The following is an 18,239-nucleotide window of genomic DNA, read 5'->3' on the forward strand; positions in this document are numbered from 1 at the left end:
CAATGAAGGGATTGGAGCAGCTCTTCTATGAGGAAAGGCTGGGGGAGCTGAGACTGTTCAGCCTGGCGAAGAGAAGGCTCAGGGGGGAACCCAACAATGTGTATAAATACCTGAAGGGGAGGGTGCAAAGAAGACAGAAACCAGGCTCTTTTTGAAGGAGCTCAGTGACAGGACCAGAGGCAACAAGCAACAGCACAGAAGGTTCCCTCTGAATATCAGGAAACACTTTCACTGAGGGTGACTGACTGCTGGCATGATTTGTCCCAGAGAAATAGTGGAGTCTTCCTCCTTGAAGATATTCAACAGCCATCTCCAGGTGGCTCTGCTTGAGCATTGGGGTTGGACCAGATGACCTCCAGAGGAACCTTCCAACCTCAACCATTTTGTGATCCTGTGAAAGCTCACTAATTGTTAATCACAGTTTTCCCATTCTGATCAATCTCGAATTTTGTCCATGGAAGTAAAGGTGATAATCTGACTTTACGCTGTCCATGAAGGGGTAACTATTTTCTTCCGTACCAACTTAAAGCAAGAAAGCTTGAGTACTAATTTATATTGACATGTGGTCTGTTGGTATGTACCAGGACCACTTAAATTTTTTTGTTACAGTATTGACTGTGAATTAACTGGTTTTTGTACATTTCTCAATGTAGAATTTGATCGTCATGAAATCCAGATCTATGAGGAAGTAGCCAAAATGCCTCCCTTTCAGAGGAAAACACTGGTCTTAATTGGGGCCCAAGGAGTAGGGCGAAGAAGTTTGAAGAACAGGTTTATAGTACTGAATCCAACTAGGTTTGGAACTACAGTGCCATGTAAGTTGTCAGCTGTCCTATTGTAATATCATACTTTGAGTATCTAATTATCTGGAAAATACCTGATGTTTATCCCAGTGATTCAGGGTAGAAGTAATTTTGTCAGAGTACGAAAATTATATAGAGTAGAAAAACAAAAGGTTCTTCATCTTCTCAGACAGCTGAACTAACATATGGACAGTGAAAATGTTTGTAATTAGCAGTTAAATGTTATTGATGCGGCAGAAAAACAATTTTTTTATGTGCAGTATTTCCCTCTGCTAGGTTTCTTCAGTGTCCATCACCATCAGTTAGTGAGGGGTTTTTAGATGTTCCTAGTCTTCTGTAATGAACCACCAGTGGAGTTTCTCGAGTCTGCCATTTAGTATTTCACTGGTAGAAGCATCCTAGGCACTATTAAGTTGATACTTTAGCATTAGAAATGTAGGGAAAAGCAACAAACTTCCAATAAAACTGAAGTGTTTGTGATCTTAAATATTTTAATGATAATCTGATGTTTTAATACATCTAGCCTCAAGCCCATGATCTTTCTTTTTTCTTCCTATGAACTTCAGAAAGCACCTCCTCTCTTACTGAAGTATTGTTTTCTTGCATTCCTTCTAGATAGTGACTTTGTCCATTCACAAGGTCTTTATTTTTTTAACTGCCCCTTCCTGTTTGACTGCTGACCAGAGAAGTGCACCCTAGCTACATTATTATTCTCCTCCTGCCACATGCTTTTCAGAACTTAAAAACTGGTCTCTTGCCTTCTGTTTTCAGTGGGCAAGAAGTAGATCTGATAACAGGGGAGGAGGAACAGGTCTGAAAGATAAATTGTGCAACGTGAGAGAACCAGTCACTGTCATTTGCAGAATCTCCAACACCAAAACTGGCCAGGGCACTAGGAATTGGTGTGTGTGACTGATAACAAAGTTGATTTCTCAGTGTTACTTTTTAAGATAAATCTTCCCCTGGGAATCTCATTATTTTATATTGGCAAAATAATAAGAAACTTTTAATCATTTATATATTTTTATCATTCTTTATTCCCTTTTAAAAAAGCCTAAAAATTACTGGTTTCTCTAAAATACCATATAGATGCTTAAATATAGATAAGTAATGCAACACAGTGTTAAAATGCTTTTACTTGGAGCTCTTGAACACCCTTCAAAGGCATAAAAATTAACTTTTCCAACCTAGCAATCTGACAATCTGATCACACATGTATAATACATAGTTTATTGTATATGGAATCTCCTCTCTACTTAGATTTTATGTAGGATGATCAGTAATCTTAATTGGCCTCAGTTTCTTTGATTAGAAGAAAATTCTTCTCGTTATTCACAAATGACTATGTGTGGGTGTTTTGGGTTTTTTTATCTTGTTTTTATTTTTGGAAAATGGCTGAAATGAATCCATTTTGCTATGGATAGTTCTAATCCAGCAAATGGTGCTGTGTTTTTTCTTCTGTGTGGATAGCTAAACTGTTAAGTCATCTTCTGGCTGTGAACTGTTAAAGCTCATTCTCCAAAACTCATTTCAAACTGATATGATCCTTTTTTTTTTTTGGTATTGTATTAACCATTAGAGTTTTAAACTTTCTGTAGAATCTTGGGTAAAACTAGGTGTTCTAATAATATGTTCATTTCTAACAGCTTCAGAAGATCATTTCTCCTGGGGCTTGAGTTTTCTTAAATAACAAAGTTGGTAGGAATTACTGGAAGGGGGAGAATGCTTTCCACTTGTATCACCAAGTGGTGATATGGCACCAAGTGATGACATAAGTATCACCAAAGGGATCTGTTCACTGTTATGTTTCATATATTCTAGAGTTAAAAATCTAATTAAATGCAAGTAGTGGGCAGGTAATACGGTGATAGGACAGCAAAATCAGTAATAATATTTTATTTTTATTTTTTCACTTTCTTGCTTAAATAGTGTCTGTACTGCACAATGTAGTCAATACCCAAGAAAACTGCTAATGTTTTACTTAAATATTGGCTTTAATTTATCTGCAGTGAATTTACCTTGCTTTAAGGGTGAGTTGTTTTGGAAAGTAGCACTAGCTGACCTCCTCTAAGATTTTGCTGTGGTGGATGGGCTTCTGATGTTTAAGCTAACTTTCTTTATAGCTAGTTCAGGTAGTTCTACCCCGAGTAACAGCAAATACAGTGAACAAAGTATGTGCTAAAGTTTGTGGGTCAGGGCGAGGCAGATTTTGATGTGTGCTGTTATTTCCAGAAGGAAGTTTGGCATTTGAGAGTTAAACTTCCATTTGATTTCCAAGTCACTTAAATAATTATTTTATTGAGGGAATAATTAAAAAGATTACATGAATGAGTATTTTATGTGTTGTGAAGGAGTAATACAAAGGAAATAAGCAAATGGGTGGATAAGCAACATATAGGAAATAGAAATAAAGGGAACAGGAGGGGCTGTTCTCAGTTTTGAAGATTACACTAGAATAATTAATCTGTATATGAAACAGTCGTAACTGTACATTAATGTGTATTATATTTTCCCTAATGTAATAGGCAGTCCAGTCTCATATTTGTATTTCAAATATAAAAAGAAAACATTCAATTTAAAATACAAATTTTTTGTTTAGTTACTTCACGAAAGCCAAGGGATGATGAAAAGGATGGGCAAGCCTACAGATTTGTGTCACGAGCTGAAATGGAGATGGATATTAAAGCTGGCAGATATTTAGAGCATGGAGAATATGAAGGAAATCTTTATGGCACCAAAATTGATTCCATCCTTGAAGTTGTTCAGACAGGAAGGACCTGCATCTTGGATGTGAATCCACAGGTATATAATTTATAAAGTTACACTGGAAGTGTGAGAGTATAATGTTGAAGAGGTATTATGCCTTTAAATTTGAAGGCTTCTTATCTGGTTTAAAGATTACAGTATCAACTGGATTCTTGCATTTGTGGCGCATAGTTGGAATGAGTTAGAAAGATGGAAAAAAACCAGCTTAGATTCTGCATGGAAGAGGAGTCTTGCAGAGCAGTAAATAATCTTTTTAGCCAAGGAAAGAAGGATGTTGAGCATTTCAAAAGGCGGTGTAGGAGTTTCTAAAATAGAAATAAGGATCTTTGCTTAGGTGTTTCTGCCCATTGTAACAGACTAGTTTTGCAGTGCTCCTTAAGTAATGGGGACACGTGGTGAGTCATTCTCAAACTTAGGCGGGTGGTGGTTTTTTTCTTTTTCTTTGCTTCTAGGCCCTGAAAATACTGAGGACTTCAGAATTCATGCCCTATGTAGTGTTTATTGCTGCTCCAGAGTTGGAGACATTGCGTGCTATGCACAAGGCTGTGGTGGATGCTGGAATTACAACCAAACTTCTCACTGTAAGCAGATTTTTTCATACTTAGTTTGATTTGAACAGAATGTTCTTACTTGTAGGGGGGTTTTTTTTACTTTTCATTTTAGATGGAATTTGTTCTGAAATTAATGTCTCTAAGAAAACTTAGGCAGGACTTGCTGATTACTCAGTAGAAGTTAATAAAATACTATGTTTAAGGCAGATTGCTTCTTTCTTAAAAATAGATCTCTTACAGAGGAGTGTTGATTACAAAAATTACTTGTAATGTGTTCTTTGGGAAGTGTCACCTTTGATTACTTGCAGCAAATGGTAGATCTTTGATGGTGGGAATTGTTCTTTTATGTAAATGACTTTCCTTCACTTCCCCAATCTCTTCCCCCGAAAAAGTTTTGTTCAGGATTGTCTTACAATACAGGTGTGCTTTAAAAATGGAACCTGTAATCCTTAGGAAATATATTGCAGCCTGTGTTTAAAAAAAAACCCCAAAACTGAAAACCCAACCAACAACAGAATGCAACTAGGCCTTGTTTCCACGGCTGCAGCAGCACGTGCTGCACTGAGGGTGGCTGGGAGCTGCCAGAATAAGAAGTGTTGAATAGCTTCTCTTCCCCTTCAGTTCCTTGGAGTTGTCATGTAAAGTGAAGTGACACATTTTATTCATTAGATCTTCTCTCCTTTTCTGAGACACAGTGTGTAGCAGAGGGAAATGAGACATGCTTCCTCCAGCGCAGCAAATTAGAGCTATTCCTAACGGGCGTGAACTTTCCCAGCTGCAGGACCAAAGCAAAAGAAGCCAGACTGAGGAGTTAACTCTCCTCTATGTTCACCAGTACAACTTCCCCTCTGAGAAGAGCCAGGGTTTGCTGACAACTTACTACAATAGTGCTGCACCTTAGATAGTAGCAATATCTTGGATAATGCTGACGGGGCATTCAAAGCAATAAAATGGGGAGTGGGTTAATTTCTACTAAGTGATTATGGGATTTTTAGTCTTTTTTTTTTTTCCTTTTCAAACCTGTGAGATCCTGCTCTCTTCACCACATGGGAGACTGTCCAGTCCTAGTCACGGATTCTGTTTATCATAGATTCTGGTATCTCCATGGGTGCTCTGCCTTTCCTCCTCCCTGCCCCAAATGAACCCTGAATTTTGTGATGCACATACAAGAAGGCGAGGTTAAAACTGTCTAGACAAGTATAAAAATAATTCCCTGCACTTCCTAATATTTGATTCCCTTAAGGGCCATCCTTGCCTTTGTTTTATTTGTCCTTATGAATAATAAAGAGAATAGTTACATTTTAAATATACATTTATGTATCTCTACAGATTCTAAATCATATCTGTATACATGTATATAAAGAGTATGATTTCCCATTTCATATTCTTGTACTTCCTGAACAAATGAAAAACAAATGTCATTTAAAGTATTACGTTCTGCTTGCTAGTGGCTCTGTATACATTATTTCTAGCATCCAAAGCCATTCCACTGCAAAAATTCTGGCTTTTGTGGTGATGCATTTGCTCATTTCCTTCATTTATTGTGAAGGAAAGGCTATTCACAAACTTACTTTTTCATTTCAGCTTTTGTATTTACAACTGTGTGAGGACTTGAAAATACTAAAATAAATACTGTCAAGGGGACAAATCTCATAACTGCTTAGAAAAAAAATTGCTTTTGTACAAAAGTGGAGTGGAATTTTCTAAGAATGTAGGACTAATGAAACATTAAAGAAATGCTCAGTGACAACACTTAATGAAAGCTTCATAATGTATGAATTTACATTTCCTGCGTATTTTGCAGCTCATACCAGAACCTAAAATATTACAGCAGTAGTTTACAAATGAGGAATTGATGTCAGGTGAGCAAGGCTCAAATGTAGCCTCTAAAAGCAGTAAGGTATTCTAGACCTTTATTCTACTAGAAATGTATCTTTCACTGTCTTTCATTTCATACTGATTTAAATTCTTGGATTTTTGGTGCTTTCTGTGGAAATAAAAAAGGGCATAGATATACTTGTTCTGATTGGATTGTCAGTCACACATACAAAACAATTAACTGCCCCTTGTGCATACCAGCCCAAGTTCATGTGCTTCTGTTGTCTTAAAAATTGCAAGATGTGAAAACATTTTGGTTGCCATCTTTAACATTATTGGCATAGCTCATAACTTTTTTAGCCCTTCCATTGCATTTTAGCATAAGTTCTGTGTGGATTTACTATAAATTAAGACCTTCATTATGTCTTAAATATATTTAGTATGTAGCTTTAAATAGTCATTTGCAGTATGTAATGGAGGGATACTTCTGTATTTATAAGGATTTGCCAAGTCTTATGTTCTTAGTAATCTTTAAAACGTCTTCAACAGGACACCGATTTGAAAAAAACAGTGGATGAAAGTGCACGGATCCAGAGAGCATACAACCACTATTTTGATCTGACCATTGTAAATGACAACCTGGACAAAGCCTTTGAGAAGCTGCAGACGGCTATCGAGAGACTGAGGCTGGAACCACAGTGGGTCCCGATTAGCTGGGTATATTGAGATTTCTCAAGAGGAGCTTCAGTAACAAATAAAATCAACTGCAGCAAATATGCTAATGTGACGTTGTGTAGATACCGACGGTAACCTACAGCACCTGTGCATTTTTACTCTGTGTATATTCAAAAGTACACTATTCTGAATTTTTATAAAAATGTTGAAGGGAAAGTGTACTTAAATATGTAATTTATTTTAATTTTTCTAACTTTTTACAGATAACCTTTCTATTCATATCACATGAAGGAAATGCGTTTAAGCATTTTTATATGTTTTGATTTAGTACCTTTGCCTTTTTCATCTAAGAAACTTTCAGTCATTCACTTCAACGTTTGCATCTTGGTCTTACATTTTCACTGTGATTAAAAAAAGGATACTTGAAACAATTTTTGTAAAACTTGTTAACGTCAGTGTTTAACTGGTCAATAAGTCTATAGCTCTTATTAGGAAAGAACATTCATTTCTTTGGGGTTTTTTTCTTCCTTAAAAAAATAACAATTTCATGGGAGCAGAATTTTAAATATTAAAAGCAGTAACCAACACACAGCTCCATTGCTCCAGCTTCTTTCAGCTAACGTTGGTGCATTCTTGATGTTTTACAAATTCTTGATGTCTCTTGATTTTAGACATCTGTTGTGTAGGTTCCCTTATACGTGTCTCTTAAAATAACGTAAAGCAATACCTTGCTGGCTGCTTATTAGGCTGTCCTTGGGAGCCAGCCTTACTATGGTTGAAGTACTGACGTTAGAAAGCTTGCACGCAAGGTAATTCAGTGCAGTCTGAATAATGGTGAAGTGGCCCGAGAGAGAACCTGATAACATGGAGCCTTGTAGAGTGACGCTTAACGTTTAGGACTATTTATTCACACTTGTGAAAACACATTGCTCTAAAAAAAAAATTAAAAAAAAAAAAAAAAAGGCAGCATTTTATTTTCTTAGGACACTGTTTAATATTTGTATAGTGATCTGTGGCTTCATTTCCTGTGATATCTAGCTGGGTTCTATATTATCTTTTTGAATATTTGTGTGTGATCAGCTGCTGTATTTTTGAGTGTGATGTAATGGAATTTCTGTGCTTTTTGTTCCATTGTTTTTAATTACATTTTTCATTAGATAGCTTGTGAATTGGAAGCTTACTGCTAAAAAGCAATGTTGTTTATACCTTTTTGTTTTATAACATTCTTTCTTTTGTTTAGTGACAGTTCTCCCCTTAGTAGGCTCATTGTTACAATTCCGGTTAGGTTCAAGTTCATCGATCAAAACTTATGCTGATGTAAATTTCTGCTTAACAAGAACTAAGTGAAAATACAGCTTGTGGCTAAGACTAGCTCTTTTTGTGACCATATATATTATAGTGTCAGCTGTTGTATATAGTAATATTCACCATCACTTACCAGACTAGGTGTCTAAACTGAAGTAATCTGTTTGTTTAATTTCTTTTCTGTCCGGTGACAGGCACCTGGCTTCTGAATTGTTTTTCAACACCAAAGTGTGACACAGAATGCTGTCAAAGGCAACTTCCTCAGACCTATTTCTGAAGGAAGAGAGGCTTAGACACTGTAAATCAGTATTGCTTCCTGGGGCTCTTAAAGACTTTTATGTGTACAAGGAAAGAAAAATGGAGTTGATGCAGTATAGGAAGAGTGTAAGTCTCAAAAAAATCTCAAAACATTCGTATACTACAGATTTTTACAAAGCCTGTAAAGTTGGTTGTCGTGGGGCAAAAGGGGCAGGGGGGGCTTGAGATCCCAGTGTATGTGGAAAATGTTAGTCAAAACTGTGTATAGCACAGGTAACCTTTGTGGCTCTTAATACTGAGATTTCAGACTTGTAGAGGGAATCTCAAATTCTCTACGGAAAATTTGTACCACTACTTAGTTTTATTGTTACACTTCTCAGGATGTGTTTTCTCTGGTTTTGTTTAAGTTTGGCAGAGCTTTTAAATGTGGCACCAGCATGAGACTTTTTATTTTCCTTTCCCAGGAGACATGTTCTGTGATCCTATTGCTCAGAGGCTGCTTTGAGAAATGGATCGAGTGTTGTATGTAGCAGCAATGATAGCAGCAGAGCTGTGGCTTGGCTTGACTGTTTTAATGATTTGCTGTTGGCACTATATGCTGAACGTGACTAAACTGTGTGTGTATACTGTGTAATAGGAGACCTATGTATGCTGTAAATAAGATGTGCTATCCGGACAGACACGATGCCTTTTTATTACGAGTTAGAAAATCCTCTGTTTGTGATGCCAAAAGTGGGCTGAGCTCACTCTTCCCTAATGAATGGAATGAGAAGATTCTTCAGTTTCCACACCATAGTACGTTATATTGTAAATATCACTTATTTTAATCTTTTTTTTTTTTTTCCCATAAATTTACTTAACCAAATGAAACACATGAAACATGGGCACCAAGCTTCAGTCAGGAAAACCTTTTTCCATCCCAAGGGAGAATACTGTCAAAGGAGCCTCCCTTGTTAGCAATCCCCAAATAGCCATGTACTTGCTAAAAACGCTTGTGCTTTTGCTGCAGGCTCACATAGGGGTTTTCCATCAAGCCGTGAGCACAGTGGGGCCTGGTGGCTGACCGTTTGGTGGTGTGAATGTAGATGCTGATGAGAAGTACAATTTTGAAGCAATAGGAGAAGATGGCTTCCTTAGATTGCACGCAAAGATCGTATCAAAGTGTCTGTAGGTTTTAATTGGATGTCTACATGCAGGTTGCAAGGGAAACAAATTCCAAACCCCACTCTCCTTGCATCTGTTCATTAAATCTTGAAAATTGAGAATTCAGATTGTCAGGTCTGTAAATGTTGAGAGGGGTTGGTTTGGTTTTGTGGTGGTGGGTTTTGGTTTGTTTTTTAGCTAAATCATATTTTCATTGGACAATCTGCTTCTGTCACTGCCTGGTAGGATGAGTAGAATGAGAACGACAGTTACTGTTTTTTAAAAAAGAGAATTCCTGGAGGTTCTTAGAGTGATGCTGCCATTCCAGTCATACTGACAGCGGTGATAGTTGCTACCTGTTAGGGTATGCTAGATCAGATGTTAGAGGCCTTGTGCAATTAGGGGAGAAAGACACTACGAAAGGCTAGTTTTGAGCAAGTGAAAGTATTTCATACAACAGCTGTTCGAAGTATTGTGGAGGAGTTAGTTTAACTAGGATTTCATGCATCTCATTCTGTACTAAACATTCATTTTCCAGATACTAACAGGAAAACTTTTTTCATTGACTATTAATGATAACAATAGGTGTGTCTGAGCGAGGTGAAGATGCTGCTAAATGTTTAAGATATGTGGTGTATCTATCACAAGATAAATATTTAAGTAGTTTAGAAAAGTAAATTATCAAATAGTTGTCTGTGTATATGTGTGTATGTGGATGGTAAAAAAAAATGCTCATGTCTGCTATCACATTACTAAGCTACCCTGACTTAATCCAGAAATGTACCTGCATGTGAGACTTTAGAACTGGTACACTTCTCTACCTGGTTTATTGTGTTTACTAATGTATATTTTTCTAAATATACAGATATTTCAATCTAAAAATTCTATATTTATCTGTAATTTCTATCTGTTTTGGACAGTGCATGAGGTGCTGTAAAATTCTGTACATATAGAGACTTCTAGAAGAAACACTGTAGTTGCCCTGTGAATGAAAAGCAACACATAAAAGTACAGTCAGTACGCCAAGACCTGTAAGTTATTTCCTTAAATGCACCAAAAATTCCCTTAAGTGTGCACCAATCCTAACTTTAATGTAAATACTTTGGTGCACACGTACCCAAGTGATTACCTTCCTGTCTCTCAGCGTTACACTAGCAGGTCTGCTTTAGGATCTACATCATGTGACAAGATGCAGTCAGTTAAGGTTTAGCAGATAATTATAATGGGATATGTCATCTTGCATATACATTTATGAGGGTCTCTTAAAATGTTCTGCGAAAATAAAATGAAGGTAAGATTGGAGCAGAATCACAGACCGGCGTAGGCAAGGGAAATCAAATTTCTACCCAGTGCAGTATCCTTCACTTGGGCCATGTTCCCAGATCAGTGCAGCTCTGCGTGCTCAGTCATACCAAAGCTTTGCGGAGCAGGAGGGCAGATCAGCTCATCGCTTTTGAACTCATGTTTATATAAACTGTCACATCTTGGATAGGCTCAAAATGTGACACTTCTTTCCCAATCCTCTGTACAGTTCTAACTCATTGCATCTTCTAAAATCATACCTAAATGACTTGCTGTACAAATTGCCTGCAGCTCAGTGTTTGGGAAGTCATCTGGGTTTGGTTTGGTTTTGTTTTCAAGAAGGGGATTCAGATAACAAGTAGGAAACTGTTCTCTTTGAAACCCAGAGAATTCCTGGCTAGGTACCGTTTGGAGCCAAGCCTGCCTCTCTCCGCTATGCATAAGGCCCAGCGGAGAGCCATCAAGTAGAGCAGCACTCCAGAAATCAGATGTGGGTTATTACCTGTCTCTACATGTGAGCTATTACTGTGAACATAAACAAATCCAACCTTCCTGTACCCATTTCTTGGTTTCCCTCTGGGCTCCCTCTATCCTGCAGCTTCATTCAGACTGAACTCAGAGGCAGATGCTCTTTCTCAAGCCATCTCCAGTGCCTACTGCAGTAGCTTCCCATCACTCTTTGTGCCTGTAGGTACAGCTTTAAGACAAACTACAGGTGGAGGTGTGGTGGGTCTGTCATCCAAATGGATACGGACTGTTGGCTTTGCGCAGGGTTTCTGCCTCACCCATATTCTGAAGAGTTAAAGCACCGTATGGTTATTGCCAAACTCCCTTAGCAAAGGCGGTGAGATCAGTGTAGTGATGTCTAGGTAGTGATTACTGGATAACCTGCTGGGCCTCTTGCCTTAAATACCCCTCCAGCTGACAGTCCCGACACAAAAAGGATTGTTGTAGTTAAAGGTACTTTGAGTTGCTCTCCCCGGGGAGGGGGGCGCTGATCATTACGGAAGGTGGTGAAGTCCTGGCCCTTTTTTTTTTTTTTTTTTCCCTGGGTTTCTTTTTCTGGCCTACCCTTCTCGGTTTTCATGTATGTTTAACAAGCTTACCGATTGGAATTGTCTGGAATTCTCAACTTGTGTCTTGTAGACAAAATAGTGGTCATTATAATTCATCCATATTTAAGACTGGTATAACTTACTGGTTTTAATTCCAAGACAGATACTTAAAAAAAAAAGTGAAAATACTTGTAAAATAACCCATTTTCAGAGGCAGCTTTGGCTTCAAAAAGTGTTAAAAGTGTGCAAAATTAAACTTGAGGATAAGTACCGCAATAATTCAGATGGTATCTGGTGATTATTTACCTGAATCCTCCATGGTGAGATGCTGTTCCACAAACTGTTACTGCTGAATTCTCAGCTCCTGTGCAGGTCTGGAATTCACCTGTGCAGGCTTAAAAACTCCAGCTTGGTGAAGGCTGTTAAGCAGTTTCACCTCTAAACAGAGTTGCTTTGTTCAGCAAGGTCTCTGCAATATTTACACTTTATAGAATAAATTACACTTGAAGTAAATGAACTTTTTTCTCAGTATTTTTAACCCTTTCTCCTGCTAATCGGGTATGGAGTTCCTTTTGCTGCTGAGGCAGGGGCTGGATGTGGAATACTGACTGACCAACCTGCCAGGCTAACAGAGTTAAAAGTAGCCCTGGAAACATTTTCTCACATTTATCCTTTTTTTTTTTTTTAATGTCACTGGCTCCACGCTAAGGCTGGTCCGTGCCTGTTGGGCTGTCCTCACAGCTGATCCAAGGATCACTCCTGAAGTAGCCAACATTCACCTGGAATACAGTAAAACCTTTTCCAAACACCCAAGTAGCTTCTCTGTTACTTTGGTCTCTTACATGACACATTGTGTGGAAGAAAATGAATGGCACTGCTTTGTACAAATCTGGGGGTAGCAGCAAAACGGTTGGCTGAAAAAAAAAATTTTTGACTGACTTTTGTTTGTTTAGGGCTTGTACACAATTCTGTGTGAAGATAACTGTTGAAATTTATTTTTCCTCCTTTGAAAATGCATGTTGAGCATTCCTTCCCCTCTCCCCTCCCTCATCATCTGTTGCCTGTGTAAGAAGGGGGATCACTTCTTAGGTTTTAAAAAAGTTTGCTGCTCTCCCACCCCAAACTGGGCTAAGAACTGTAAAATCTCGGTTAAGTGTTTGGGTTTAAATATGTATTAGAAGTCAGTCACTGTGCATTTCCTTACCTTGCTTCTTCTCACAATTGTTTTTGCCTGTTGGAAGCTCTTGTGATTTTTTGTTGTTTTGGTTTTTTTCTTCTACAGCATATTAAACTAAACTGGATTTGACATTTGTAAAACTTTTTAAAACTGCTCTCCTGTAAAAAAATACTTTATTTAGCTGAAAACATCCTAAAAAAAAAAATAATCTTAACTATTAGCTTAACTTTCTAATGTAAAACCTGAAGATGATTTAGTACCTAATTGTTGTGTGAATACAATACTGTAGAGCAGGCCTAGGAGATGGGACTTGTTAGCATTCTGACTTCATAAAGTCAGCTAATACATAGGACATTTTTAAATTGTGACTTGTTTTCTAACCTCCCCCATCTTTTTCACAGCTAATATTTTCACAGTAATCACAGCCAAACATAAAAATGTTAATGTATAAATTGTGAAATTCTCTTAATTCCCAACAAAATATTTTTGTATATAATAAAGATTTAATATTGAAAAAATGTAATTAAGCTTTTTTCTGGGGTTGTCATACTTTGAGTTTTAGCCAATGAAGCTCTCAGGAAGCAATCTGTGCACATCTGCCTTTTACCTCTACCTCATCCTTTACTGCTGAAAGCCAGCTCCACGTTTACACCCCCCTTCCTCTAGTGCACTAACGTGGCTGCTACGAGAGACGACACTGACCAGCCCATCTGCACGGACTGGGCTTCGTGCTCTTGTGCTGCTTTGGGTTCTTTCTAGGAATCGCAGCGCTCGCGTGCTGCTTGTGCGGTGTGTGTGGGGCTCACGTAGTGCTCAATGTTCAGAAAAGCAACTTGGTGAGCTCGGTGTTCCTGAATGCGCTGAACTCCCTTCGACATACAGAGCTCTCAGGGCGTCCTCGGCCGTCCTCTAAACGTCAGTGTTGCTGCGTTTGGGCTCCTTACTTTTGGAGCACTGCAGCATTGGGGCAGGCCTCCTCCCGGGCCCGCACTGTAACCAGCCGGTGCATCCTGGCCTCGGGATGGCCGCTTGTATGAGGCCAGTACTGGCTAAGGGGAGCAAGGCCGAGCCTGCTGGCCCCTGGAGATCCCACATGCATGAAAAGAGGCTGCTGCCCTCATCTTCCCTGGTCCTGTGCTGTTGCAAAGGTGTGGGTTCTTCCCTCTTTCTCCTGCGGAAGGCAGCAGGGTAGCAAAGGGAAGCAGTATTTTGGGAAGTCAGGGTGCAAAAATCACAGGTTCTCTGAAGGACCCTACAGCCCTTTTACCACCTCCGCTTTTTCTAGGGAAGGCCCCATCTAACCTTGAAAAAGCGTTTTCTGTATGTGGCCAGCCTGTCATAAGAAATCGTGTTTCATCTAAGATGTGGTAGGTGCACATCCAGCTCTTCTAAAGGGGATTCTGAATTAATTTGGATCAGTGCAGCTCAGGCTGGGTCCCTGCGGAGGCTGTTCTCATTCAGCTTAGGGAAGGGTTGACAAGAGTTGCTTAGAGAGAGACACACACACACACACACATACTGCTTCTGCTGTTCCCTTGGATCTTCATATCCCCCCTCTGAGCTATTTTTAGTATTAATGTGACGAAGGATCCTGCTTTCAAGAGTGTGGAAGAAGAAACTGGAGAGAACATGATGAACATACATATAACCTGCCTTAGTGTTTCTTTTTTTCCCCCCAGTGGTGCTGCTCACTCGGCTCCAGAACTGTGGGGTGCCTGTGGGGCTGGAGGCGTTTCTGTGGTCACAGAAGTGCTGCCAAAGGAGGGGAAGCTGGGAAATCCCTCCACGAAGAGCATGTAAAAGGACAAAGCCAAGACTGAAGGGCAACCAATGACTTCAGCAGACAACCATGATCAGTCCTAGAAGTATGGCAGCAGGTGAGGCGAGGAGCTGAGACACCCAGCAGCCTCCGTGAGGAGCGGGAAGCAGCAGGACTCTGGGGGGGCCTGGGGCTCGCCGCTGTTTGCCCAGGTGTCTCTCACAATGTGCAAGTCCGAGGCTGCCCCGACTCCTGGCTCTGTTGCTCCCCCGACCCCTCCTTTCTGGGCGTCTGCCCCCTTCCCAGGCGCAGGTCGCGGGTGCTAGGCCTGCGCAGGAGGGGGGTATCGCACACAAACACAGCCCGCAGTGCTGGTGCCTCACCAGACGTTTCCTGGCGCTCCCATCTGTCTGACAAGCAGCAGGACTCCGTAACAGAGCACACAGCGCCTCCGGCCCCGGCTCTAGTTACCACCGGTTGCGTTGTGGAGCTGCCACGGCTCCCCGGTACCATAAATGCTGCCAGCCCCGCAGCTGCCCTCACCTTGGCTTTGTCAGCAAGCCCTTACACTCCTCAGCTTGAACCTGTCCAGTGGATTTAGCTGAAGCAGAAGACTAATCTACATCTGAAAGCAAAACAGCAGGAAACAAACAAAACCTTTTTCTTTCTTTAATGATGTTTCTAGAGAACACCTAGCATTTGGGTTTGGCTTTTCCCCTCTTTAAACAAATCCCCTCTCCTACATACATGATGCAGCACGCACACCCTGAAAGCTGTTACACAACACAGCGCACACCAGGGCTACGCCAAAACTCTGCAAGGAAGAGCGGAGCAGAGGGAGAGCGGTGCTGCAGGGATGCCCACAGCCACCTGCCATCTGTATGCACCCCACCTTCCAGGGCCAAGGGCATGGCTGCAATCCCCAAAAGAACAACAATAGAAGTTACATGCATGAGGTTAGAAGTTGTTCTGTTGTTTCGACATAACATTTAATAGACAGTTTGGATAAATTAGTTACAGAGATAACTTTTGAGTAGTGATTGGCAAAAGACAACTTTCCCATTTACAAACACGCATCACTCCCAGAAGCAGAGTAACATGCTTCCATCCTCCAAAAGGACGTTCCCACACAAACCAGGGCATAGCTCAGGCAACACCATTAGCTTAATTTGACAGGTGAGACGCCAACGGCTCGGCGTGCCAAGGCTAACCTGTGCTCTCAGGGCACGGAAAGGTACCACGGCACTTCTCTGCAAAGTCCACTTCCTCGGGGAAAGCTTAACTGACAGGAGTTTTTAAAGAGCTCTCTGACATTCATCTGCTCCAGACCATGTGGGAATAGAGCAGAAAACTGATGCCAGGACTCCTACCCACTAGTTAAGCTGCAGGGCCTGGTACGGATCACTCCCTGCACAGACACACACACAGGTGCCTGCTTGTTTGTCTGTCAGCCATCTCACAGCCTTGTCTGAAAACACCCATATTCTGCTTAACTGGAACATCATCTGCCCAAGCCCATATTTACAGTGATCTTTGCTGCATTTCTGTTCCATCCACATGATTACAAAAATTATAATGGAAAAAAAGGCAAAACAGTTCAAAGCACGAAGTGCTTCACTAACACTTTGCTGTTAGTCAACAAGTAAAACATCTGCACTTGAAATGTCATATGGGTAAAATGATCATTTTTGTGGAGTGCAGCAGGGACATTTCATGTGCACACACCAAGAGGCATCACTGTACCTCAAAGAGAAAATTCAGAATGCAATTTAAACAGCTGGAACTTGCCAAGGTGAATAAAAACTCAGAAGAAAACAGAAATGCTGTACAGAGGCATAAACCCTTAAGGTGGTCTTAATTTTTCAAGAAGAGGTTTTTTATTTCCTGCAGCATGCAGTTCACATCCGTAAAGCCAAACTACACTTAATAAATGAAAACCTAATCAAGTACATCTTTGAGAGCCCTCCATTCCACTTGCTCCAGAGCGCAGGCATTCTGCACATCAAGTCTCAAATGAGCAAAACATTTACTGCGTTGCAGAGCCCCGGCGTTCCACAGCCTGCTTGTTCGCTTGCTTACAAAAAGCACTTTGTACTTCGCAGTTTTCTCCCACGCATATTAATGCAAGCAATCAGGCTTCTACTGCCCTGCAGATCTGACAACTACCAGAATAGCTATGTTCAATTTCTGTTCCAGGCTTCTTTTTTAATTCCTCCCCTTCATCCCTTATTTATGTATTTTCCACTGCAGACATCCATAGCTACCTTAGGGAAGCCGCAGAGTGGCAGCGCACCTACGGCAGCGCCAAGTGCTCACCCCAGGCACGCCGAGCCCACCCTGACCTCCACAACCCCGGGCTGGGTTGCCCTGAGTGCTCAACTGAGCGGCCCCACTGCTAGCACAGACACAGCAACGCTACACTGCAGAGCTACAGAAGAAAGAAGAGGCTACAGCAGTAAGTGGGTACTCAACAAAGCTCTTGTGCATTCCCACCCAAAGCATAAAATCCATACAGTGCAACATAAAGGACAAGTGGGAAGAATGTAGGATCTTTCATAGTTACAGCTTTTACAGAAGACTCTGTCATTTCCAAATTAATGCCTGATGAAGCAAACAGCCTTTGCACGACATCAAATCTTCCTCTGTCTGTGAGAGCAGCCACCAAAGGACTGCTCAGCGCCACACTGCCATCAGCTGAAGCGATGTTGGGCTGTATTTATGAGAGAGAGCAAAAGACAGACATTAGAAAGGTTTTCCAAGCAGTGCTGTTCCTGCCCTTTCACAGCTCAGCTCCTTCTTCACAAAACCACCGGCAAGCTTACAAGGCAGTGGCAAAAGGGCAAGATTCCCTTTGCTCTTGGCCTTCACAAGTACAATGGACTCATCCAGAACCAAAGCCCTCTGGCACCCTTTAAGGAGAAACATCTCTCCTACCATGTCCTTTCCCCAGTCCAACTTCTCTCGCTGCAGATCACACTTAACTCTCATTTTTACTCTGAGCAAACAGTAGCACCCCCCCTTGCCTCTAATACATTTAAAAGTTGTTACTATTATTTTTGTCAGTGAGCTTAAAAAGCTTAAAAAAAGCTCTGCCCCATTCCTTCAGCAGTCTCAATGAATGGCGTCAAGAGTTTTGGAACTTCAGAATTTGCCAAGGCCCAAGCGCTGCTGCTGTCAAAGTGAAATTTCTGTTTCCCAAGGGCAGGTGGTTACTGAGACTTTAAAACAGGCTAGTGAGACTATTAGTAAATTAAAATTTGAGTTTAAGTTAGAATCTTTTTTACTCATAGCCCATGAAATCTCCAAATTACAGAAATCTTTTAGACATTAGGGATCCACCTGCAGTAAATTACCTGCATCGTTTGCCACTGTCAGACTCTGACCTTGCCTAAGCAATGCCTACAAGCTGAAATTTGCACTAGAGCTTGACATCTTTATTACTGGGTGAGAAACACAGTAAGGCAGAGAACACAGCCATTAGTGCTGCTGGGGCTCACATGCTACACAGCCACATTTTGATTACTCACCAAACAACACAGTGCCACAACAACCTGAAGATCACAGCAGGCACGCAGCAGGACAAGAGTGTAATCAGGCAGCTCTGTGAAGGAAATGTTAAAAGGAAAA

General features: G+C 40.6%; 2 protein-coding genes across 6 annotated transcripts in view; one reads left to right on the forward strand and one right to left on the reverse strand.

The window, feature by feature from the left end:
* PALS2 (protein associated with LIN7 2, MAGUK p55 family member) overlaps positions 1-13,366 on the forward strand; it is a 65,154-nt gene extending 51,788 nt beyond the window's left edge. For both annotated transcript variants that reach the window (XM_074900423.1, XM_074900424.1), the window contains 4 exons: positions 654-815; positions 3,403-3,605; positions 4,022-4,150; positions 6,488-13,366. In XM_074900423.1, the coding sequence (XP_074756524.1) occupies positions 654-815; positions 3,403-3,605; positions 4,022-4,150; positions 6,488-6,664 (671 nt within the window). In that variant the 3' untranslated portion in view covers positions 6,665-13,366. The remainder of the gene's footprint in view (positions 1-653; positions 816-3,402; positions 3,606-4,021; positions 4,151-6,487) is intronic.
* Positions 13,367-15,341: 1,975 nt separating this feature from the next.
* The window catches only part of GSDME (gasdermin E), a 28,676-nt gene continuing 25,778 nt past the window's right edge, over positions 15,342-18,239 (reverse strand). For 3 of the 4 annotated variants that reach the window (XM_074900426.1, XM_074900427.1, XM_074900428.1), the window contains 2 exons: positions 18,140-18,213; positions 15,343-17,322 (listed from right to left, as the gene is read on the reverse strand). In XM_074900426.1, coding sequence (XP_074756527.1) covers positions 17,080-17,322; positions 18,140-18,213 — 317 coding nt within the window. In that variant the 3' untranslated portion in view covers positions 15,343-17,079. Of the gene's footprint in view, positions 17,323-18,139; positions 18,214-18,239 lie in introns of all 4 variants that reach the window. The other variant, XM_074900425.1, reaches the window with a different exon arrangement.

This window comes from Athene noctua, chromosome 2 (genome assembly GCF_965140245.1).
Source record: "Athene noctua chromosome 2, bAthNoc1.hap1.1, whole genome shotgun sequence".
Classification (NCBI taxonomy): domain Eukaryota; kingdom Metazoa; phylum Chordata; class Aves; order Strigiformes; family Strigidae; genus Athene; species Athene noctua.